General features: G+C 38.1%; 1 protein-coding gene across 1 annotated transcript in view; it reads right to left on the minus strand.

Annotated features, from left to right (window-relative positions):
* Positions 1-26,929, minus strand: part of HDAC9 (histone deacetylase 9) — a gene marked incomplete at its 3' end in the record, with an annotated part of 936,726 nt that overhangs the window by 324,545 nt on the left and 585,252 nt on the right. The window contains exon 13 of the mRNA XM_082846537.1: positions 3,565-3,745. Within this exon, the coding sequence (XP_082702663.1) occupies positions 3,565-3,745 (181 nt within the window). The remainder of the gene's footprint in view (positions 1-3,564; positions 3,746-26,929) is intronic.

The raw sequence follows: 26,929 nt of genomic DNA on the forward strand, positions 1-26,929 counted from the left end.
TAATGTTGGGAGAAAGAAGACCTTAAATGGTACTGGGTGATGGGGAAGATAAAGCCAATCAAATTTATTTGCCATTAAATTCTTCTGTCAATGAATCCCATTTGGTATAAACTTAGCACAATTATATCATCTACTCTCAATGGTCTGTTGTGAGCCATGACCAAGCCTCATCTCTGTTAGGAACAGCTGAGTAGAAAGAAAGACTATGGCAGAGAAAATGACATACATTGCCCTTTCCTTAGTCATCAGAACTCATACAAACACCATGCCTTGGCTTTCCACAGAAGGAAAAAAGCACTTCTTAAATTCAATATGATATAAAAGTTGAATATTATTACTCATTTTCCAATATAACAAAATTCATTTGAATATGTGGCAACCTGGCTCTACAATACACATTCTTCATTAGCACTACAGCAGGTGCATCATCTTCTTGTCCATCCAGAAATATCCTCAACCAGGCTCTCTGTAGGGCCACCAGGGAGTGGCTGCATCTTAGTCTGCTTGTTGGTCCATTCAAGTTCTCACAGGAAATGGACTAGAGACATCATCTTTCAACAACTGACTGAGTTCAGACCACATTTTTCCCTTGGACCACTGCTTTTTTCTTTACAAAAAGGGGATGGTGTGGCTACTCTAGTTGACTGTTGAGGATCACATGGAAGGTAAAGGTTTGAATGGTGTGCCTTGAAAATTATGTGAGTTTAGTATTGAGTAACTTTTTAGTTGTTTCAAAATGTATAGCTCTTAGAGAATGAAATTAAGCAAATCGCCTACCCTTACAACTTGTTTTCTCTTCCTTACTTTTTAGTGGAACAACCACTGAGTATTTAAGATTTATGACTTTCTTTTGAAAAAAAAAAAAGCTAAATATTCTCAAAGAACATGTGATTTCAAAGTGACTTAAATGTCACTTGATTTTTGTTGATGTATCTACACCAGATATTAAAAAGCCAAAAGAAACGCATTTAATGCTTAAAAATTTTGTTTTCAAACATACCACAAATGAAAGCCTTAAGAGTTCTCCTCTAAAATAAATATCGTTAGAAATACTAAAATGAATTTTGAGATCACGTGGATTGTAAGAGTATGTAGCTTACAGGGGAAATTTAAGTTTGAAGTAAAGCCAGAATAATATGTGGAAGAGCAGATTGAAGACAGTGTACTTCATTTCCTTTGGATTTGGAAAAGCACTAAATGAAAGTCACCAATCAAATATATATTTTTAGTCCCAATGACAGTGGAGGGGCTATTGACAGATACATAAATTATATATTTTGCATGTTTTAAAAAAATATCTAATATTTTTACTTTAAGTGTTAGGATGCAACATTCTTAAGGTAAATAAGACAATAAGAAGGTTCTTCTCTACTGAAGTACGTAACTTTGAAATCACTTAGTCGTTCTTTACAGAACAATAGTTACAAAGTAACTTTCATTTTCTATGTTTTCAAATTTGAACTAGTAAATTCCTAAGGGTTTACGATTTATACGTACATATATCATGTACATATACTACACATTAGTATTTGTTCATTCAACTAAAATTTATTGAATACCTACTAAGTATAAAATGCTGTATTTTTTAAAATATAAGTTTATATAATCTCTCATTTAGGCAAGAAATGTGCCTCATCACGTACATTAAAAATGAAAATAAACTCAAGCTGATTTCCCTATTTGTGTTTGGAATAAACTCTGATAAATACTAGGATGCTGACATTATGAGAAAGAAAGTAATCATGTGAAATGACCCAGTCTTCAGTCTGAAGGATTAGGTTATGTTTATGTCATGCTTATGTTATTTGGTTTGCAGTCCACCCTTTCACCTGATTCTTTTAAGGCCTACAAACCCTGTTCAACATGTTTTCTCAAACTAGTAGGATCATTCTAATATTCAGAGATCTTGCTTCATTCATATGGAAGGAACATATAAAAGTAGAGGAAACCACAGCATGTCAGGAAAGGGTCACCCCTCTTAACCAAGAAAAGAAACTATCAGTAGGATTACAATAGTAGACAGCAGAGCACATGGAAACAGCACCACAAAACTTTATAATCAAGCTCACTTTTAAATTAAGGAAATGATTTTGAGTGAATGTAACCTGTATTACAATAGGGTGTCTGTGTCTCTGAAAGCTTATGGATGAATAAAAAACACTTTCAGTATAAAGAATTGAGGAGTGTCTAATTCTTAAAGGCTGCTGTTCTCACTACCTACAAAAAGTATTTCTCTACATCATGTATCTGGCTTTGAGCAAAAATTCTCTGAAGACCAGGGATAGAACCAGGCCTGACTGATCCAAGCGGCTTCTGCTGACAGTGGGCTACAGTCCTGGGTCGTCTGGGATACCAGGACAGGTCTGCTTTGCTCCAAGTTATAGAAGGATCAGAGGCAGTGGCTAATGTGGTGAAGGAAATATATCCAAATATAACGACTGTAGCTCCTAGTATGGAATGTTGGCTTGTGGTGTAACACGTTATAAAAAGTAGGTCCTATGCATACTTATTAAGATGTCTGTCAAAGTTAAATAACTTGGCCATTTCATTCATTGATTTTTAAATAAAAGATGATATCAAGGCTTGGGAACGTGATTTCAGAAAAAGTATTTTAACTTTTCCAAGCACAAAGGGTTGCTTGAGGTCACAGAAGCCACAAAAACAAACTCTGAATCCTAAAAACTGCTTCAAAAATAAATCAGATAACCTGTGAGAGACTTTGGGGGAAGGTACGTCTGAATTCTCCCCTTGCTGCATCCAAGTTATGAGCCCTTAGCGCTAGAATATCTTTCATTTGATGAGCCACAGTCTGAGTGCATGGAACAAGAACAGGGGCCAGCAGACTTAAAGGAATATTTATCCACATGGATATTCATGGTACAGCTCCTTTGTGAGAGAACAGCACCCTTTTTTTGTGTGTGTTCCGGACTTGACCTTCCTTTGGCCTTGGAATTATCTGGTTTGTTTTCCTCTGTAGCCAGGTTCTGAAATATCAAACACAGCTGTAGGCAAAGGAAGAGGGTAGTCAAATAGCCCACCCATCGGTGCTATAATAAATGGAAATGGAACTCATGCATGTAGAATTAAACAAGGTTTGCCTTGGCACCACTGTCTCCTATGAGTAATTTGTATGCAAAGTCAGAAGAAAACAGGGACACCAACAAAACAGCAAGAAAAACAAACTGGAAGAGGGGCACTCTTTCGACTCAAATGAAGCCAGCATCATAAATCTCCTAGTGGCCAGGACTACTAGAAGGAAGAGATTGAGGAACACTGCTAAAGAATGTTGTAGGGATTTTTGTTTCCAAAAGGGACCCATGCACCTGTTGATGTGTTTTCCAGGCCCTTGAACGGTAACAATTTATGAGGCTATTAATACTAAGCCCAAGATTTATCAGATGTGCTGTTTGTCTTGTGGCCAATATAATCTCATAAAATTTGGGCTGCACTGGGTTAAAATGGAGTGTTCTGCTCTTGGAGTTATTCAGAGCATTTAAATCGCTTAATCCTACAAGAACAGTGTATTTAGCCTGCCTATTAGGGAGAGTCTTTAGGGATTCTCACCAGTTGCAGAGCCAGGCAGGAGGTGGCAGTCCATTGCTGGGTGAGGTAAAATGCAGGCAGCAGGGGAGGAATGAGTCCTGGAGACAAGACGATGTTTCTCTAATCCGTCCATGCCATCCGCAGCCAGCTGAGCTGGGTGCACCGAGAGCGCACGTGCGTGCTGCGGCTCCGGGAAGGGCTGCTGCCAAGAGAAGAGCACAGTAGAAAGAAACATGAGACAAGCACTAAGGGAGACACTGAGAGCGACATGGCAACCAATTAAGTTCATCAGGTCAGAGACATAATAAACGGTGTGAAGGAAAAAAAATAGAGAAAGGGAGAAACAAAACACGATCTAATCAATAAATCCATTCAACAGATGTTTTCACACTGACGGCCAGGGCCTGTATGCCTGGCTAAGGAGGAGGTGATGGCAGGAGGCCTGTCAGTTTGAACTGATTGAAAGAAACAGACCTTTAACCTCAAGAGGAACATTGACTTAGACTCATTTCCTACCTTGATATCAACGTTTTGAATACAGCACCAGAATTGTTACAACGCAAAGTGGGAGAACAATTCAACTGCTTTCAAACCGCCAACGAGGCTCAATTCTGAAAACCCTATCTTGAATTTATTTCAGTAATATTGTCAATGACATTTATGGGAGCCTAAAAATTGCCAGTTAAATGACTCTATTTGACAACTTTCAGTCTTCATATGATGGTACAGAATAAGGAAGTTTTCATAGGTTGCATGGTGTAATCTCAATACTATGAAAAGTTTTAGTTTCTTTATAAGGTATTAAATACAATCTCAGTGACTTAACAACATTATCATTCTTCATACTTCTCAAGTTATGAAACCAGAGAGCCAGAATTTGGAAGCTCCTGAAAGATTCACTTGGTCTATTCCTCTGTCTCCAAAAAAGACAATCTCTAAAATAGAGACAGGTGGTTAATTTAACTATCAGTGTTACACACCGAATATTTCCTCTCTTCAACATCAAGGGATTCATAACCTTCGTGTTGATTTTTATGTTTGTTTCCTTTTCCATGTTCCCAACAAACGTGAAAAGTAACTGAACAGTGATACAAAGGATGATCATCACATCCCATGGATAAGGAAACGAACACTCCAGAAGGTTAACAAAGCCTTTTAAATACAAGCCTAATTGCTATCATTCTTAAAATGTACATGCTGGGCTTCCCTGGTGGCGCAGTGGTTGAGAGTCTGCCTGCCGATGCAGGGGACACGGGTTCGTGCCCCGGTCCGGGAAGATCCCACATGCCGCGGAGCGGCTGGGCCCGTGAGCCATGGCCGCTGAGCCTGCGCTCCTCAACGGGAGAGGCCGCAACGGTGAGAGGCCCACGTACCGCAAAAAAAAAAAAAAAAAAAAAAAAAGTACACACTCTTCTGCTTTGGTCCACCTGCCAGGCACGTACGGTTTTAAGACTGAATGCAAACATCACCTCTCCTTAGTAAGGCCCTGCCTTAACCTTCCTGTTAGGGTGCTGCTCCTCTAGCACAAGGCTTGGTACATCCTTAGTGTACAAATTACTTACTTAGTGAGAATGCTAACAAATCTACATACAACACAACTGTATTCGATGCATATTACATGGTTTTATGTCAGTATGACTTTCTCTGTATGAGTTAATGTTGTATATAAAAATGAGTTATGATTATGAACATATATTCAGTGATAGACAATAGACAGAGATTCCCCAATTGAGAAAAAAGTTAAGAATCCTTTAAAATTAACTTTAAAATAAGTTATAATTGATGTATGTGTATATGGTGTTACTTCAGTTTTGCTCTGCAGAATAACTGAACCATCAATCAATTGGAAGGCATTTGTCACATCATTGAACTCTGGGCATTTGCTCTGATGATTAGAATGATTTGGCCAGGATCTAGTACTAGCTCTAATAGTTTTAACACATCTACAGGAGTCTAAGTCTCTTGTTTTCTTGAGCATCTCCATGTTCAATTCCCTAAGGTACAGCAGTAGGATGGACATGGTTTCTCCTCTCATGAAACTTATACAGAGAATGTAAATGTGTAATTATGACTTTGGGAGTTTTCTATAGAGAAAATGAGCTCTTCTGCATATGATCTAAAATGCCTGGGTAAATATATACCTGGATGTTTGTAATATCTATCCCTTCTGTCTCTTTCTATTATAATCTAAACTAATGCAAAGGCCCTTGATTGATCACCCTACCTCTAAAATCAACCTATCCAATTCTTTGCTGCAAGAATTCTCTTCCTAAAGCTCTCCTATAAGTAAAAAGCTGATAGAAAGTCTGTGAAGGTAAAGCAAAGTTTGAAGAACCTCGCCAGCCTGTCATCTGGAATCTCCCTAAGTGAGGCCAACTTGAATTTCAATGTTAGATCTTGTATTCCTTTTTCAGATTCCAGCTCAAATCCTATCTACTGTATAACAAATACCATCCCCAGGGCTGTATTCATGGGCTCTTTCCTGTATAAAAAAATATTAAAAATTAAATTTTATGCTAATATTGGCATACATTGGAATCATTACTGTAACATTCATTCTTCCTGATTAAAAATTAACATTTAAAACATTTTGGGGGCCCCTTAGAGTATCATGGGTTCTGGGCACAGGGTCTACTGTGTCTAACGGATATGTTGGCTCTGATCATTCGTGCTTCCAATCTATCTTTTCTGTATCACCCCCTCCAGGGTGTGTCCATGAAGCTTCCCATTCAGCAACCATTCACTGCCTCTAAAGTCCTCTTTAAATTTTACATGGAACCTTTTCAAGCCCATATATTACATGCTCTTTCCCTCTCCACTACACTCCCATCACACTTTGTTTTTCTCTCTCCATTTCCCTGCCACCATCTTTCATATTTTAGAGTTACGGCATGCAGTAACTGCTTATTGAGGTCACACTCTGAGCCAGACACTTTGCAGGTGTGTTGAGCCTTTTTTATATTTATTGTCTAGTGAGGAGACAGATACTAAATATTTCTAAGTATAATGTAATTATAAATATAATGAGTGCTATATGGGAAAAATGCAGAGTACCATGAAAAACTGTCAAGAAGAACCTAATTTAGAGGTTGAGGGAACTTCAAGAAAGTGACATTTAACTTGATATGTAAAAGATAAATTCCATTAGCCAGATGCAAAGTGGGGAGAAGGCTCTAGATAGGCTGTGTGTGTGTGTGTGTGTGTGTGTGTGTGTGTGTGTGTGTGTGTGAAATCATCTTTCCATGTATAATATTGAAAGCTCTGTGAACCAGGGGCTGGATCTATATCATCTGTGAACTTATATTCTGTTGCATTTTATATCTTTTCTTATGCTTTCTCAAAGCTAAATATTTATTTGCGCATTAAGAATATGTAACATGGGACTTGCAGTGGTTAAGAATCCGCCTGCCAATGCAGGGGACACAGGTTCGATCCCTGGTCCGGGAAGACCCCACATGTCACGGAGCAACTAAGCCCGTGTGCCACAACTACTGAGCCTGTTCTCTAGAGCCTGTGAGACACAACTACTGAGCCCATGTGCCACAACTACTGAAGCCTACGTGCCTAGAGCCCGTGCTCTGCAACAAGAGAAACCACCGCAATGAGAAGCCTCTGCACTGTAACGAAGAGTAGTCCCCGCTAGCCCCAACTAGAGAAGGCCCACGCGCAGCAACGAAGACCCAATGCAACAATGCTAGATTAATTAATTAATTAATTAATTTTTAGAAAAAGCATATGTAACACATATTTGAGAGTTAAAGGCCATGGTTTTTTCAAATAACATAACCATGTTTTAGATGACTGGGGTTACTAAATGTTTTACCTCTTAATGAATAACTCAATACTGTAAGAGCTCCATGTAAATACCACCGCCACCTTCTTTCTTTCTTTGCTAATAAAGCATATTTATTGCTTTACTTGGACTACACAGGAACCTTTGAGATAATGGAATTACAGTTTGCTACCTCATAACTAAGATACAAATGTTACACCTCAACACAGACCCTTACAAACAGGCAAGCAAATTCTACTTATTCAGTTCTACTTATCTAATCTACTTATCCATACTATTAGGAATACGGCAATATAGGTAAGAGACAAACAACTACTTGTTCAATAGTCGTTATTTATTCATCACATGTAAGTGTCCTTCCAATATCTACTGTGCATGCAGATAGAAAATACTGATAGATCCCATGCTGGGTTGTATAGATAGGAAAGTGAGTTAAGCATGGGTCCTGATCTTATAGGTTGAAACCCAACTTCAAGCACTTTGTCCATAAACAGTAAGTTTCATAAGGATATGAGCTTTGCCTACTGAATCATACATTCCCATGCAGTGTTTCACACACAGAGTAGGTGTTAACAAATGTATGTTGAATAAATACATGAATAGAAAGGAGATACATGGCCATCTTTCAGATCTCACTACAAGGATAAAACAAGAAAGCATTTTATAAGCGATCATTATATAAAGAACCAAGGAATGGCTAATGAAAATATAAGAAAATGGAGAACAGACAAAACAACTATCAAAGTACAATACTCTGAAGTTATTTAGTGATGGAGCCAAGAGCTGAGGGAAGCAAGTGATTTGAGAATTATTTTTTTCCTTTGTGCTTTTATGTGGTTTCCAAACTTTCTGCATATCACAATTAAGAAAATTGGCAAATGCTACTTAAAATAAATAGTTGAACCTTTCAAACACTTCACTGGGACAGATTCATAATCATTGGTTCTAAGAGCAGACATGGATCAAATATTTTTGAACCTTCTACCGAAAAAGGACTATAAAAGAGAGAAAAGTTTATTCACTTTCAAAAGAGTTGACTACAGTTATATGCCTTTACAAATGAAGTATAGCTTTTAATGTATAGGGCAAATCTTGACAATCCCGTAAGGCACTGATTATTATGGTACATATTAGTGACCAAAGTATCACAAAACAGTAGGCCACTTTTATTTCAGATGGATATTACTCCTCACCAATAAAAAGCTTCCTTCATGAGGCTGAAAACTGAGATAGTATTTTTATAGCCAAAAAAGTGTTTCATTAAACATTTTTTTCTATTAGCAATTTTCATGAGAGAATTTTGTTCATGGTTATTTCCCATACTTCGAAGTAAGGACAAAAATGCATGTTTCTCTCTTGCATCATCAGAAAAAATAAAATGTCTAACAGTTCAGAACCTACTGCTACTAAAAATTGCATGGATACCCAAATTAATCTGTCATCTACTGACTGCCTTTGGAAAATGTGTCATGCCCAATAAATGAATAATAAACATGCCCTCATCCCCCGAAAGCATTCTTATTTAAAATACTTTTTAAATGCATGTAGTATTTTGAGCCTGTTTCTTATGCATACATGGTCTTTCGTTTTTTCAGGTGCTTTAACTAGGGACTCGCTTTTGATTGGTTACTTTGCCAGATTGTTATTCAGGGACATTCTGTCAGGCTACTGAGATGTGTAGGACAACCTTTTCTATATGAAGTGGCCTAAGGCCACTACGCCTGAACATCATCTGTCTCCTCCTACTGATAAAAGTTGCAAAGTACTTTCAGTGAAGAGTTATTATGCCCCTACTTTATAAATTCTTCAATGATACCTAGCAGGATATCAATGTCATTGGGGCCTGGGCCTTCCTAAGCTGTGGGGCATAGGCACTGCCATCTACTTGGAAAGTGGGTCTCTATATATAGGTCTCTGTGTGGCAGGCACAATATTCTTGCTTAGAGTTAAATATTTGGGAGTGGCTTGCTAATGGAGATTATGAAATGATAAAGCCCCTGGGTTGAGGAGACTTCAAGGTTCTATTTTTCTGTGATAGCGGTGATTTTTTATTTTGCTTCTGTTTGGTTTTATTTTGCTTTCTTGTTGCCACTGCTCAGGGATCTATTTTATGGCTTCTGGGTTTTCACTTTGTCTGGATGGTTACCTTTGCTTCCAGACATATCACTCATTTTGTGCTATAATCAACATCATCATGCAATCTCAGCAAAAGCAAATACAGAAATCATAAATTATAGTGTTTAATCTTTGAAATAATCCAAATTATTTGAATTAGTTTAATAAAAGATATGACCTAAAAATAAAGGAAAAAGAACCATGGGAAAATAATTAGAAAAAATATTAAAATTCTGTTTCTAAAGCCATTTCTTTAAAGAATATGTTCCTCCTGGTTTGGCATTATGAGAAAATTGAATTTTCTTTTTGGTTTGCAGTGCTTTGAATTTAAGAAGTCTTGCTTTTACAGAAAATTAGAATCATAAATATCCCTAGAGTTTATCTTATAAGATGCCAAGGGCTAGAGAGAATTTACATGTTCTAAAGTCTTTGTATTATTCAGTATGGGTGTAGAAATAGTGGTTAACTTTAGACTTTTTAAAGCTAAACATGCATGTTAGTAATTTAAAAGTAGCTATTAAATAAACAGAAATAACATGCATAACTTTAAAGTAGACATTTTTAGAAAGAGACAAAATGAAGAAGCAATCAGTCTAAAAATAAATGGAGAGAAAAATGAAGCACTGAAAAAGCTGTACAAATATAATTCACAAAATAAGATGCTACAAACAAATTCCCACATATCGCTAAACACAGTTGATGTGAATGTACTCAATTTGCCAGTTAAAAGATGAAGACAGTCAAATTGAATTTCAAAAATACAAAGGCTATATTCTTTGGCAGACCAAGATTAAATTAAAAGGTTCTATGATATAAGAAAATACTAACAACACAACAACAAAAAGACGTAAAAGCCTTGTGCAGCCCTGTTAAAACCAGATGAAATAGACTTTATGGGGAAAATATTAGAGACCATATAAAGGTATATATAAAATAATACAGAAGTTCAATTAACCAAAAAAAATTCTAAAACTAATAACAGGGGCTCAAAATGTAAAAAGCATAAATTGGTAAAACTATAAAGAAAAACTATAAAGAAAAATCAACATCATGGAAGGAGATCATCACAAACGTATAACAAAATGAGTGAGGTTACAAAAGATTTGAATTAACACAATTCCTTGGTGATATACTGAAACTTGCAGCCAAACATATTCTTTCAAGCACACATGTAACAATTGCAAAATTGACCAATACAATAAAGGAGGTGTCAACAAACTTTAAAGAATTAATATTTAAAATGGAATATTATTCAGCCTTAAAAAGGAAGGAAATTCTGACATATACTACAACATGGATAAACCTTGAAGACACCATGCTAAGTGAAATATGCCAGTTACAAAGGACAAATACTGTGTGACTCCACTTATATAATACACCTAGAGTAACTAAATTCATATAGACAGAAAGTAGGATGGTGGTTGCCAGGGGCTGGCAAAAAGGGGAAATGGAGAGTTATTGTTCAATGGCTACAGAGTTTCAATTTGGGAAGAGGAAAAATGTTCTGGAGATGGTTCGTGGTGATGGTTGCACAACAATGTGAATATACTCGATTGCCACTGAAATGTACACTTAAAAATGGTTAAACAGTAAATTTTCTGTTACATATATTTTACAGAAAAAAAGAGAAATTGATATTATTCAAATCATATATGAGGACCACATTATAGTCAGAGATGTAAAAACTAGGTAGATGAAAAGATACACTATATGCTGTGATAGAATCACTATCATAAAGATAACAGTTCTTCCCAAAAGAATCTATAATTTCTTGAATGTTTCAGCTGATTCTAAATTTTGCACAGGAGAGCAAAGGCAGAGAATAGCCAAGTGAATTTTGAAAATAAAGAATAAGTTGGGGAGATATGCCCAACCAGATATCTATACATACTAAAAACTAAACTATTTCAGACATATTAGCACAATAGATTAATGGAAGAGAATAGAGAGCATAGAAGCAGACCCATGAGTATATGGAAACTTGTGATATATAACAGAGATGATCTACAGAGTAGCAGGTAAACAAAGAATAGTCAATAAACAATGTTGGGAACACTGGTTACCCATAAGGGAACAACGAATTTAGATACCTACCTAACACTACATGCAAAAAACAACTGAAAGTGGATGAAAAATTTAAATGTACAATTTTTACAGTTTTATGGAAGTAGATGGAGAATATCATTCTAAACTTGAGGAAGGAAAGAAATTCAAATACTTCTGTTTATCATAAGCCAGAAAAACACAAGCCAGAAACTGGGTAGAAATAGTTGCAAAACATAGAATAAGGCAACGTTTAATGTCTACGTTACCTATATAACTCCTAAAAATAAATAGGAACAGAAAATGGACAGAAAGTATGAACAGGAAATTCCCAGATTAAATAATAAAATATTTCAATAAATCAATAAATACGTGAATAGAAAGCCCTCACTAGTAATCAGAAAAAGGCAAATTAAAACCAACATGAGATATCAATTTATACTCATGAGATTGACCAGAAATTTAAAAGTCTCATGATACCAAGCATTACAGAAAACATAGAGCAAAAGAAACTCATAGACTGCTTGTAGGAGAATAAATCATTATAACCACCTTAAAGAACAATGGATTAATATTTAGTAACAGTGAAGATGGACAGTAAACGTACAGTATAAATGGTGAACGAGTGAAAAAAGCAAGCAAAAAATGTATATGAAATCAATTATTTAAGTTTAAAAATATGCAAGTTAATATACATTGTTTAAGTATATACGAATATAATAAAAATATAAAGAAATGCACAGGAAAAATAAAAAGCAAATTCAGAAAAGAAGGAATGGGAGGAGGATGAAATAGGAAAGAGATACATAGTAAACTTTATATATATTATGTTTTATCTCTCAAGCTGGATGTTATTATATAATCTTTATTATTTTTTCTGTATATTAATACATTTAAAATAAATGCAAAATGTTTAATAAACTGGCACATATAAAAGACCAATATTATTATAACAAAATTGGTTTTATTGAAAAGATTAAGTTTTTGTAGGGAGGGAACAAAGATTCACTGGAAAATACAAAAAAGAAAAAAATAAGAGAAAAAAAGTAAAAGTAGGTGAGAAAAAAATAAGTATGAAAAATTATTTTTTAGTAAGTTTAAGTATGCTAATTTACTTTTAGGTCATATATTCATAAGAGATCAATTAATTTGTACTATATTGCACTGATTGATAAATGAATACAATAAAATGTACAATTAAGTATATTTAGTCTTTAGAATTTCAACATATTATCATTAAATTCATCTCAATGAGAAAACAATGATACTTAAAGGACTGAGAAATTAGTGCAGAAAAATGTAAACTGGAAACTTGAAATGATGATTTGGAACAGAAGAAAAACAAATTTAAATGTGCCAACTTTAAGAAACTATCTAAGGAAATATAAAGACTTAAAAGCAATCATTTCTAAGTACTGATAATATGACTGATTTATTGTTATTTTCTTAATACTTTGGCTGACCTGTATTTTCCAAATTGCCTAATAAACAGCATTTTTAACTCTATTTTTAAAGTTATTTTCAAATGTTACACTTTATTGTGATATCAATATTTTAAGTGGTTAAATATGCTAAGGGGATTAGAATGGATATTAATTTGGACTTGGAAAAAGAGAGACTACTAGATACCTGTGAACAGAAACCCGACTGTATTTTCATACTCTCAGTCCTAAACCTAGAGCCCAGAACACAAGGGCTCACTAAATGTTGAGAATGTATATATTATACCATAGAAATATAACTGCTTCTAGCCTAAGATTAGGGTAAAAATCTGACTCTCTAATGTATTTGACTGAGCGGATAAACCTATCTAATTTTTTTCAATGTAATTTAAATTTCTTGTTTTCTTCTTCACATTGTGTCAGAAAACACTTTGGTAAACCCAAACCCATCAGCAACTCTAGGTCACTAAGATTTTCTCTAGTATTTTGTTTTTAACCCACCAGTGTAGGGGAATAATCATTTTATCCACTTAGAACCATAGTTAGAACAGAGTGACTGAGATGAAGTTTCAGAGAAAGTCTACTCTCCTGGAGATGTTATTGGGTGTGTACAAGTAATTCAATATTACCTTGGGGCGTGAAGTAGGGGCGGGCCACTGGTTGATAACATTTGGTTAAAAACTGGAATAGTGCCTAATAGAACCCAAATATGGTACCTGAGAGGAGTGGTCTCCGAAGTTGGGAGTACACATGCATCCAGTGAGTGCAGAAGAAAACAGCAGAGGTGCTACTCGTATTTAATTTTTAAATAAAAACACAAGAAAGCAAATTAACTATATTAATATTTGATATATGGATAGACAGTAGCATTTACACCCAGTCCCTGCATCAAGGGTCATACAGCACAAACTCTCTGAGATATCCTAAGTTAGGGAGGAGAGTCCAATTTCAAACCTTAATACACAGCTACAGTAATCAAAACCGTGTGCATAAGGATAAACATACAGAATTGGAATTGAACTGAAAACCCAGAAATAAACCCTTCCATTTATGGTCAACTGATTTTCACCAAGGGTGCCAAGACAATTCAAAAGGGAAAGAACAGTCTTTCAACAAATGGAGCTGGGACAACTGCATACCCACAGGCAAATGAAATTGAACCACTTCCTCACACCAAACACAAAACTTAACTCCAAATGGACCACAGAATAAATACAAGAGCTAAAACTATAAAATTATTAGAAGAAATATAGAAGTAAATCTTCTTAGATATAAGGCCCAAAACCAACAGTGCCCCCCACAAATACAGATATAATCAGAAGGAAAAACTTTTATGCTTCAAAGGACACCATCAAGTAAATAGTTAATACACAAATCAGAGAGAATCTCTGCAAACCATATACCTGATTAGAGACTTGTACCCAGCATGTCTGAAGTATTCTTATGCGTCAATAATAAAAAGACAACCCAATTTAAAAATGAGTAAAGTTTCTGAATAAACATTTCTCTAAAATACATCTACAAATGACCAATAAGCACATGAAAAGATGTTCAACATCATTAGCCGTCAGGGATTTGCAAATCAAAACCACAATAAGATGCAGCTTCATACCAACTAGAATGGTTTACCATAAAAAAGATAGCTAAGGGCTTCCCTGGTGGCGCAGTGGTTGAGAGTCCACCTGCCGATGCAGGGGACAAGGGTTCGTGCCCCGGTCTGGGAAGATCCTACTGCCGCGGAGTGGCTGGGCCCGTGAGCCATGGCCGCTGAGCCTGTGCGTCCGGAGCCTGTGCTCCGCAACGGGAGAGGCCACAACGGTGAGAGGCCCGCGTAGCAAAAAAAAAAAAAAAAAAAAAAAAAAGGTAGCTAATAACAAGTGTTGGTGTGGAGGAATTGGAACTGTCATGCACCGTCGGAGGGAAGACAAACTGATGCAGCCAATTTGAAAACCAGTTCTGCAGTTCCTTGAAAAGCTAAACTTAGAGCTACCGTATGACCCAGCAATTTCAGTAATATGTATATACCTAAGAGAAATGAAAATATGTCTCACAAAAACTCATACATGAATGTTCATATCAGCACTATTCATAACAGACCAAAGTAGAAACAACCCAAATATCCAACAACTGATGAATGGATAAATAAAATATGGTATATCTGTGCAATGGAACGCTATCCAGCCACAAAAACTTGTTTTGTTTTTTCCTCATTTGCAAAACCACAACCATAGTTGCTATTTTCAGGGGGAAAACTTAGGTATTAAACTGCAAGCTCATAAAATACAAATACCTAAAAAAGTATAAATATCCTCCTAGAATAAATTTTATTGCATTAATTCTTAATAACTTCAGACCTTAAAAAAGACAAGCCTATGTATTATGCCGGGGTCGGAGATCAAACAAGGGCAAAGTGGCTGGCAGCTCCCCACAGGGGACACCCCAAAGCCAACAGCAGGCCGCCCTCCTCCTGGGGCTCCACTGGGGAGAACTGGTCTGCTGGTGTTTCAATGTGTCCTATAGAAAAGCATGTTATAAAACGTTGAGGCCAAACATTTATCATACAACAGACCTTACAAAGAGGAGGACTTAAGTCCTAGGTTCTGAAGAACTTGGTTAATCAGGTTTGGGGGGATGGAAAAGAAAAAGGGGCACAGGCAGAAGTCTCCAGAAGCATTTGAAACTAGACGGGTCACAACCTCTGACCTACCTGCAGGCCGCCAGGGTGATCAGTGTGCACAGCTCCCCTGGGAAGCCAGAGGTCAAGAAGCAAAGAGCCACTCATCTGGGCCAGGTCCCCCAGACTCTTGACAGTCCCCACGACCCGGTGAGCCGTCTGTTCTCGAAGCAGGCATACACAAGTTTTTCTAGGAATCCAGAAGCCAGGCCCCTGCCCCGACTTCCATCCCAGGCCAGACAGAGGCATATCGACAGGGCTACCAGCTCCCCCAGGAGCCTGGGGGTGGGAGAGACGTGGCCAAACTTCTGCCTCCCTTTCCATGATGTAACAGATCATTCCAAAATGGCGCAACACTTGCAGGCATTTCTAAAAAGTACAAACACTGGGTAGTCTATGGACGCTGGGAAAGAAGGGATGCAAAAGTCTCTCGCCAGGAAAATACACAACTGAGAAGGCTTGACTGTGATTCCAGGCCTGGGTCCCGGTGGAGGAGCCTGGTTCTGAAGGAGGCCCGGCCCCAGAGCAGAGGCCGGGGAGTAGTGAAGGCGGAGGCCGCCCCTCTGAGGAGCGGCTCGCAGAGGCCGGGAGAAACCGCCACCCGTTCCCACCTGGGAGCCTGACCGCGGACCAGGACTCAGTCCCCGGAGCCACCGTGCTGCGGACACTGCCCACCAGGGAGGTCCACGCTGCATGACGGACTGTATGTAGCACCAAGAACGTCGCCTTTAATGATTTTCGGTGATTCGGAAGTTTCAGGCCCGGGCTGCACTTGGAAAAACCGAGGGAGGACCTCCAAGGGACGCCCACCGCCAAGCAGGCTTCCTGTGCAAAGGCGCATGCGGCCTTGGACGGCTGGTCCCGTGACGCAGCACCAAATTGAGAGGCAGAAAAGGACTCACACCTGGATCTCCAGGTAAATCGTCAAACGCAGGTCTCTTCCTGAGAAGGTGGTTCGCTGCATGTTGGGAAAAGATAAAAGACTTCTTCGGCTGTTAGCCCTGTGCTTCTTAACATCCTTCTTGCAAAAATCCTGCCTTTCTCGCTGGGCTCGCTGTGGTGCCGGACAGCGAGTCTTGCAGCTCTTTAGCGGGCACGCAGAGGAACTCGTCCTGGTCTCCACTCCCCCAGTTGCAGGAAGAGCTGATGATGCCCAGGTGCTCTAATTTCCCGCCCTCATACATGGTGGGCGCCACCTGCGTGAGCGCCTCTTCGACTGAAGCCGGCGGTACGCATGCTTCACCCGTACCTGTGATGGTCTGCTGTCCCATTCTCTCTGTCCTTCACAAGTGTCACTAGTGAGGTGATGTGGTAAAATTCCGCGTCCTCCTACACCCCTTCCTCCGCGAGGTCTTTGTTAATGACCAGCTTTCGGAGTCTCAGAGAGTTTTCAGCACGGGCCCCAAACAGGTGCGCTCGCTGTGGGTTAAATAGGCACCGGTTGCATCCTTGTCGGAGTCCAGGTCGGGGTCAGCCTGGCACGAACGGTATAGGAAGGATTTCAGGTCCGTACAGTGCATCCGGGGGGCGTTGAGGAAGTAGGTGCCGCCTACGTTGGACGCGACGCGAGACGCTGAGGCGGGGGCGGGGCGGGAAGCCGGGCGCTGCTGCGACTGCGCATCTTCCCCCCACCACCGCCCCCAGGAGGCCTGTGGAGGCCCGGAGTGATTCTCCGTCAGGATCCCAGCAAGCCCCGCCAGAGTGCCACAGAGCACACGTTGGTGGGTGGCGGGGAGGAGGTAAAGGGGGTCAAAAGGTACAAACTTACAGTTATGAAATAAATAAGTCCTGGGAATATAATTAATATACAGCATGGGGCCTACAGTTAATAATACTGTATTGCATATTTGAAAGAAAAAGTAAGCAATGAAGCACTGGTGCATGCTACCGCATGGATGCACTCTTGAAAACATTATGCTAAATCAAAGAAGACAGTCACAGAAGACCATGTGTTGTACAATTCTATTTACGTAAATGTCCAGAATAGACAAATTTATGGAGATAGTAGATTACTGGTTCCCTAGAGTTGAGGCGGGGGCATTGGGGAATTATTGCTAATGGGCACAGAATTTCTTTCGGGGGTGAGGAAATTGTTCTAAAATTGACTGTGTTGATGGTTGCACAACTGTGTGAATATACTAACAGCCACTGAATTGTACACTGAAATGAGTCAACCATATGGTCTGTGAATTACATCTCAACAAAAAACTTGTTAAAACTAACACTTGGGCTTCCCTGGTGGCGCAGTGGTTGGGAGTCCGACTGCCGATGCAGGGGACACGGGTTCGTGCCCCGGTCCAGGAAGATCCCACATGCCGCACAGCGGCTGGGCCCGTGAGCCATGGCTGCTGAGCCTGCGCGTCCGGAGCCTGTGCTCCGCAACGGGAGAGGCCACAACAGTGAGAGGCCTGCGTACCGGAAAAAAAAACAAAAACACTATTTTCATCATAGTATAAAAGGTTACCTCATAAGATAACATTTATTTACAGATCATGATTATTTAATTTTTATCACACCTTTCTTTATTTCTGTTTTTGTGCACGCTTTGTAATATATATATAATATACTGATGTAGTGATACACTTATACAATTTGTGAAAATGTATTTTATGTTTCTTTGTATATCTATATAATGATTATGTGTACAAGTACATGCTAAAATATTTTTTATTGCTTGTGATAAAAAAAATTTAGACCTGTGCATAAGAGTTGAAAGGTGGAGGGCTCCTTTTTTGTTAAGTAAAAATTTGATTAGAGGGTGCCTTTAACAAACATGTAAGACTTTTATTATGCCCCCTCTCCCCTAGCAATGGGCAGTATTTCTGAATTCTAGTATGCAAGAGTGAGTGGCACACAATCCAGGAGAAGGTGCATTAATAGTGAGGTTACTGCTCACTATTTCTCTACGAACCTTCCTTCCAGTGCCAATGGTGGCCCCTTGTAGCAGAGGTCAGGCTCAAGGTAGCTGACTTACTGCTCTCATGTACTCACTGGTTATTTCCAGTGAGGTCAGGTCAGTCTCACTCCCTTCTTCTTAGGTTCTTCTCATTCCAAACAAGAGTCTTTGTCTAGCATATTTTTTCATGCCAGCAAACAGTTATACAAAAAAAGCACAAAGGAAGGGTACAATTTTGTATATTAAATAATATCCTCATTTTCAAATCATGAGGAATCAATAAACAATAATATGACTCACAAGGCAGTGGTGTGGGTATCCAAATACTACAAAGCTTTCAGCTGAAGCATCAGCAGCAGAACCAGGGAACTGATTTCAGGTGTAACCAGTGTTTATATCTAGCACAGTGGGAATGTGTGTGGTGCGTAGTTAACCTGTGATTCTGGATTGAGGCTTAAAGGTTTATTCTAATACTGCTATTGACCTGCTGTGAAGCTGAACCTATTAACATCGTTCCTCAGCTGGGTAGAATGTTGGTAAAATTTACTACCTATGTACAGAGTATATAAATTGCTTCAGATTCATTTATAGATATCCTCAGATATGAGTTCCAGGAGAAAATAAATTACTAATTCAGTTGCACTATATCTGCATTTATATATGCATTACATCTATTTTCACAGATATAAATGCACTATATATGCATTTATATCTGTGAAAGGCTGGTTGCTTTAGAAATGTTTAAGACCCAGCCACTTTGGAGCAATCTTGGAAAATGACCATTTTAAACCAATGGGGATTTTATTCCACTACAGAAAACAAAAGAAACCACATTTGAATTTTGAAATTAAATAAGTAACAAGTCCATAATGAGTAATTTATTTCACAATAAAAAGTAAAGAAAACAAGTTACATTTTTGTTCTTTTATTTGCTTTTCAGCTTCTACATTTTTACAATTGCCTGTAGGAAAAAAAATGTTCAAGAGAGTGGGTTGAAATTATTTTAATTACATAACAGCCCAGAGGAAGATGAAATTGTGCAATGGCCTAGACTAGTATCCTCTGTCTGGTTGGTAGCCAGTGAACAGTACAGCATGAACAATAGAGCTCTGGTCTAGAAATAATAGCCTGAAGATAAAGAAAAGGGAGAAAGAGGTTTCTTTTGACCGTGATGAATCTCTTGAGCATTTCCTTTCTTCTTCCCCCTTTGATTATTAGAGTCCAGATATAAAACAGCTCATAAGGAGAGAGAGGACAAGCAATATAAATCAATGCTACTTAAGACACATGAAATAGATGGATTTATGTTGGATAGGTGTTCTCAGTCTAAGATCTCTGGAAGAATTCTAGTGGAAATAAACCCCTGAAATCGTGTGCAGAATTGTATGAGTATGTGCATGTGTGAATTTTCTGGGGACACAGTCATAGCTTTCATCAGAAAGGTCCTTAATTTTTTAAAAAAATGTTGTGAATCACAGCTCTGAGAAAAAAAAATGCAGTAAGTGCGAAAATAATATCCCACTAACTACAACTTCTGGGTGTCTCTGTTAATAAGCCAGTTTTAACAATATGTTGTGAATGGATTTTTTGGAAACCCTTGGGTTCAAACATATCACTAGTTTGGTCAAGTGAGTAGGATCAGAATTCTTGCAGAATCAGGCTTTAAAGCTTTAAACCCTCATCTCTCAGCCTGAGAAAGTATCTTATTGAACTCAACATTAAGAGAGTCACCATATTTCACCACTCGTCTCCAGATCCAATTGCTTGTGTGCAAATTACCAAAAATGTCAAATTCCAGAATATGTGTAACGTTATGTCCATTTCACTCTTTCTCCCAAAGCATGCGTGGGTCAAAGGCAAGGTATTCCAAGTCTCAAGTCACTGAACTAGAGCCAATTACTGGTAGCTCCCTGCTAAAATATTTGGCTAACAAAAAGAGAAGGAGAAAGAATACTGTTTAACCTGTATTCCTTTTGGTATTTTACCACATGCATCCTCTTAAAGCAGAAAGTTTTCTGCTTAAAATAGACAAGTGTTTAAGGAAGCACACAGCTCAAACTGTAGCATGTAAAACAGCATCTTAAATAGAATAAGCACTTGTCACTGTAGGTTTAGAGCTGAAAATTGCTGTTTCCTCCACAACTAGACCTTTAACAATAATCCTAGGGTACATTTGCTAAGATGAATAAAACATAGCACACCTCCAAATTTGATGTTTAATTTTTGAATGGAATGCCTTTGTAAATATTTGCTCAAACCTAAAAATAAATATCACAAAAAAGGCACCGGAATTTAAAACAACTCTGTAATCATTTCTTGACTTTGGTGGAATTTAATTAATTTGTTCATTCATTCACTGTACTAAGAGTCTACTAGATGTTAGGCACTGTGTCAGATACCAGAAGAAACAATGGTGAACAAGACAGATAACAGTCACTCCCCTGTGGAGTTTACAGTCCAGTGAGGGAGACAAATAGTCATCAAAGTTCTGCACAAAGAGATATAAAAGAGCAACCAAGGTAAGGCCTGAGAAAGGGTGGTATAGAGTCCTAATTTAAGAGTCAAGAAAGGCTTTTCCAAGGAAGGGATATTTGAGCCAAAGGATGAAGGATGAGAAGGATTTAAGTTGAGGAAGAAGAATGTTCCATGTGGAGAGAACAGCATGTTCAGAGTGGCCCTGACGGTACGGTACCTGGTAAGTACCATGGAACAGGTGCAGGTCAGCATGGCTATTCATAATGAGAGGAGGCCGCTGAGGCTGAAGGAGGCGTTCTATCTAAAGCGGCTGAATGTTAATCCTAAGAGCAATGGCAAGTCAATGAATAGTTTTAAGCTCCCAAGGATTTGGGCCTGGGGATTGGGCATTTAGTGGAGCTGGTTGATAAGAACAGCTTTGTATTTTGGAACGATCATTCCAGCAGAATAATAACCTGTATTTTATTTAGGGTAGATAACTTAATTTTCAAGCACCTTCTTTAGCAAACTAAAGTTTATAAAAAGAGCATGGGATTCAGAGTAAATGTACAAATTTCATAATGGTGCCTCACATCTATTGAACACTACATAATGTTAGCTGTAGTTATAATGGTTTGGTCAGTTTCACCAGAGCATATCCACAATATCAGACATCGTTTGGAATTAATTCCTTAACCTTGTAATGTGAAACTCATAAGCAGGGCAATGTTTGTTAATAACATTCTAATGGTATATAAGAAGGCCTTCCCGTTTGCAGCTTGAGATAACAAATGAGTACTTAAGTAGGTACAATCATCTTATTGCCTGTTGTAAGAATTTTTTGTTTATATCAGAAATGACTATTTTCATACAATTTAAAAGCAAAATGATAATACTTCTCAATTCCAAAAAGTTTTCCCAGTTTTCTTTTTACTCTAGATCTTCAATGATTCTATATTCCCTGAGATTGTCCGATTTGTTACACTTAACTCATTTAAAATGTTAATTGATCAGCATTTATCCATTCCTACTTCTATGAATATAGACCAAAAGATTTCTTTTTAAAATTCAAAAGGGGATACAGCTATAAGTATCAGCAAAAACCTTAAAATGCCTACAAAGAACAGATGGATAATATAATATTAGACAATGCTTAACAATTTAGTTTAAAATCTTGTCTGGTAATTTGGCTTTAGTATAATGGAATCAGTTCTAAATAGAATGAGCAGAGACAAAGTACATTCACTAATATAAATTCCTGGCTTACATGAATAAACTCTTCAATTTAAAAGTTATTTTATCTCTGAAAAACTTAAATAATGTTATGATTATTCACATTTATGCACATATTATACATTCAGAATATTAAAAATTGCTATTGAAAAATTATATTTATAATACAAACCTGAAAATATGCAATAAATATGAATGAGATATTAAAAGCAGTTATATTCAATTATCACCAAAGTTATTATATTTGATTTATGTCAATGAACCTGCAATACCTAGTGTTTACCAGTGTTATTTTTCATCTGCTTGATTCTTTACTTTTTGGCTTGCTTCTTCAGCCAAAAAGTAAATAATAATAATATTTGTTCACAAGGCTGAAAGAGTTCTTATCACTATTAGATGGTACATTTGTTATTAGTTATACCCAAGAGAGATTTAAAATCATGCTTTTAGTAAACAGTAGTTATTTTTAAATTGACAAAAAAGAGGCATTATTGTAAATTTGCAGAATTGGTAAATATGGCATTCTACAATAGCTCCATGGACTGCTATTAGCCTGTCCTATAATGATTCCACCTGCCATAATCCAGTCCTTCTCTAGAACATGGGGTTTGAAGTAAGGTTGTTGGAGGAGGCTGCAACAGATGAGGGAGGAGAAGAAAACTGAAAGTGTCTGGTTAACGAAAGACCTTGTTAACCATTTTTAGGAATTTTAACTTCATTCTGAAGACAGTGAGCACTCATTGGTACGTTTGAATCAGTGCAAGAGCATGATTATATTTGCATGTAAGGAGGACTCTGCCGTTGGCAGAGCTGATGAGCCACGACCAGTGGGTCAGTGGGTAAACCACATAGCTTCACCTGCCCATTGTCCCCTGTATCCAATGGACCTTTGCACTGGTTGATACGAATTTGCTTTGTGTTTGTTTGGTGAAGGAAAAAGGAATTCTGGTGAGATCTGAGAGAAGAGATGGGAAAAGATGAGGAATAGAGAGAAGCAAACCAGTCTGCTCTTTGGTCCTCGTGAGTGGTTATTTGAGCTCCAGGAGGCCAGGCTTTCAGGTAGAGATTGAATGAGCTGTTTCCCTGTGAGATTTAGGTCACAAATGCTGTTCTTTTGTGCCTCCTGCGGCAAAATGGGGCATAGAATTCGAAGGAGGCCACTGTCCTCATTTCTGGCTGAAGATAAAATTGAGGGGCTAAAGGCAATGAAGAGCCATTTTGCACTCTGAGGACTGTAAGGCTTTGAGGACCTGGAAGACAGCAACCAAAGTGTGAGTGGTGGGTGTAGGCATGGCAGATCATGGCAGGTGTTGGTGGTTCTCAAGTGAGCAGAGACTCATTCCTGAACACATGCGAGATTCCCTCAAGGAAAACCCAGAAGTACATGAGAGGCAGTGAGTCAGGCTCTTTTTCCAGAATGATGGTGCTATGGACTATCATGATAGCAGAAGGTGGGTACTTGATGCTAATGTGACCTAATTTGTAACCACTGGCCAGACTCATGGGTCACAGATGAACCCAAGGAGTCAGACTACCAGAGATAGGCATAATCTTTCTGAACATGGTCAGAGCCAGGATTGCAGCAGTGGGTTGAAGAGAGGAAAATGGACCCATGAAATATTTAGAAGACAGAATCCACAAAATTTGATGAATTGGGAAGATGATGATGTGGGGGAGATGGGGAGCAATGATGAAGAGCCTGGGCTCTGAAATCAGACTGCTTTGGGTTTATCACTCACCAGATGTACAATGTTAGGTAAATTACTTAACTTTTTGAAACCTCAATTGTCCCATTTTTTCAATTTGTAAATTTTGGATAATAATAGTATCTACCTCTTAGAGATTTTTGTCACAGTTAAATGAGATGATCCACTAAAAATATTTAACACAGTGCTTGGCACATTCTGGGTACTCAGAACATATTAACAATTATTACTATACCTGCAGAGAGTAATCGAATTACAAGTAAATAAAATTGTTAACATTAGAAAGTCCAATTCGTATTCCAATTTGAAATGTATGTTATTTACAAGCATTAGTTTTAAACTCATATGTATTTATGTGAATAAATAAACACATGTACATACATATGTATACCTGGCTAACTTTACCACTGAATAGTTAAGCAACAAAATGTGCTACATGGAGTTTTCTCTCTATTCTGTGTGCTCTGTGTTGCTAATTAAACTCAGTGGTTTTGTTAGAGGCAAGCCTTATAATTTTTCACTTTTCTTAGCTCATCAAAGAGCATTTGACGTACTTTCAACTCCTAGGTATGAAGCTAGTCATCTATTAGATAGACAGATGTATTTAGACGCTATCTCTAATATGCTGACTACTGATAGGCTAATATTCTGAATATTTAAAATCTTTTAGGCTTTGATTATACATGAAGTGTTTCCTCCCAGAATATGTATGTGTATATATATGTATGTGTGTACGCATATGCATGTTTATATGTGTGTGTTTGTATACATTCGTGCATGTGCCTGTGTGTACAGACATGTGAAAATAGCAGTTTGGAAGTGAGATTATAAACTTGCATTCAGGATTTCAAATAATCAAATAGATATAAAAGTAATATAAGAGGAAACATTAACAAATTGTGATCACAAATATTCAAAATCCTTTGTCCCTGATATATCTCAGGAGACATATCTATGTCTAGAAGGGCCCTGGCAGAACCCCAACATAAGTCTTGGGATGCGGTAGGGAACAGAATCACAGGACAAGGAAGGTGTCCTGTTATTTGTACAATAATCTTTTAAACTCCCCCATTTGCTTCTAAACCTGTGAGGGAGAGGAGTCCATCTGTTTCGTTTTCTGTTAGATTCTCCAATCACATATTGTAGTGCTCAAGAAATAGACACTGAATTAAACTATAGTATTTGGAATTTCTAAAACTGAGGTATATTTTAAACTTCTGATCTAGTTCTTTAAAGAAAACTTGTTAAATCGATCTAATTTAACCCATTTTACCAATGAGATAATTGTTTTCTAATGTGAACGTGACTTGTTCAAGATACAGAGCAATTAAGTGTATGGAACTGAAACAAGATCCAGTGTTCTTTTTGCTTGGTGTGCAGTCTGTTTTAACATCTATGCCATTTTCTTAATAATATTCCAAATTATATGCATACGTGTGTGTGTGTGTGTATGTGTAAAGAGATTGACAGAGGGAGAAAGAGACAGACAGAGAGGGAGGGAGACAGTATTTTAATCTACATGAAATTTTTGTCTGATTGTATAAGCGTTTCTGCGTTTTACATATGACCAGAAGTTGTGTTTTCACTGTCCAGTGAGCATCCTAGCAGGGAGAGTCCATGGAGACACCAGCTGCCCTCCACTCTCACCTCCATGTGGTAATCCTTCATCCCTAGATGAAGGGAGCCCAACCTCCCATTATTCAAATTCTGAGCCCATTCTGGGCCCATTCTGAGCCCAACCTCCCATTATTCAAATTCTCTCCCTCCCTGTCTCCCCCTCCTTCCATCTGTAGGCTTCATTGCGACCTCCATTCCCTTCAGCTCTCTTCTGGCTTGATTTCTGTCTCTTTATTTCCAGCATAAATTCCATTGTTTATCACGCCAAGCACTCAAAATAATGGTGTTTCTGCATGGCCTCCCCCTAAATCTACAACCTTCTGATCAGTCTATTTACTTGCTTAATTCTTAGATTAATGTTACAGAGTGCTTCTAGAGAAAGCCACATGGTTACAAAAGTAGGTGCCCTTCGTTCAAACCTCAGTCTTCAGCCTCAGCTGGTCTTGCAAGTTAGCTGGACAATCTGTCTGTGTGTCCCAAGTCCCCTGCCTCCTCTTTCCCCTTAGCAGCCCTTCCAAATCCCCATCATTCTCCATAAACCCTTGACCCCACTCAGTAAATGACCTCATCTTCTACTTCACCAAGGAAATAGAGGCCAACAGACAGCAACTCCCTCAACTTCCTGCCCCCTCCTCTACATTCTTATCAGCACCCACATCCATCCTTACCTCTCTTCCTCATTTTTCAGTTGAAGTGATGTCACTCCTCGTAGCCAAGACTAATCCCACCACCTGTGATCTGGATTCCATCCCCTCCCGCTCCCTCAGGGACGTGCTCCATCAATCATCCGTGCTCCTGTATCTACAACCTCTCAAGGTGCACGGGCTCTCTCCTCTCCCCTCAACAGACAAAAATGCTCTCATTGCTTCCAACTCAAACACAGACACACACAGACACACACACACACACACACACACACACACACACTCCTTAACCCTCCCTGTATTCTCTTCAAGTTACTGCAAAACTTTCTCTTCTTTCTCAGCCAAGCTTCTTAAAACATGTCTTCCCTCTGATTTTAAAGGTAATACACACTCATTTCAGAATATTCAGAGAATAAAGATTTTCAAAGAAAATATAGAAAACTACCCATAATATACACCACCCAGGGATGACAACTAATATTGTTAGTTGTCAGTATATTGCTAATATTGTGGTTTTGTTTCTTTCGTTTTATTTTTCACTACCCGTAAAAAAAAATGGGCATCATACTGCACAAAGTTTCACATCTTGGTTTTTTTTTCACTTTTGTGACCATTTTTCCATAGTCTTAAATACAAACATGTCTGTGAGTGGTTGTATATTATTGCATTATATTTGTAACCATTTAAATGCCTTCTTTATTAGACCGTTAGATTGTTTTCAATTTTTCTTTTCTATAAATAATCATAAACATGCTTCCTGAAGACAAAT

The sequence above is a fragment of the Leucopleurus acutus genome (genome assembly GCF_964270905.1).
Source record: "Leucopleurus acutus genome assembly, chromosome: 9".
NCBI classification, from domain to species: Eukaryota; Metazoa; Chordata; class Mammalia; order Artiodactyla; family Delphinidae; genus Leucopleurus; species Leucopleurus acutus.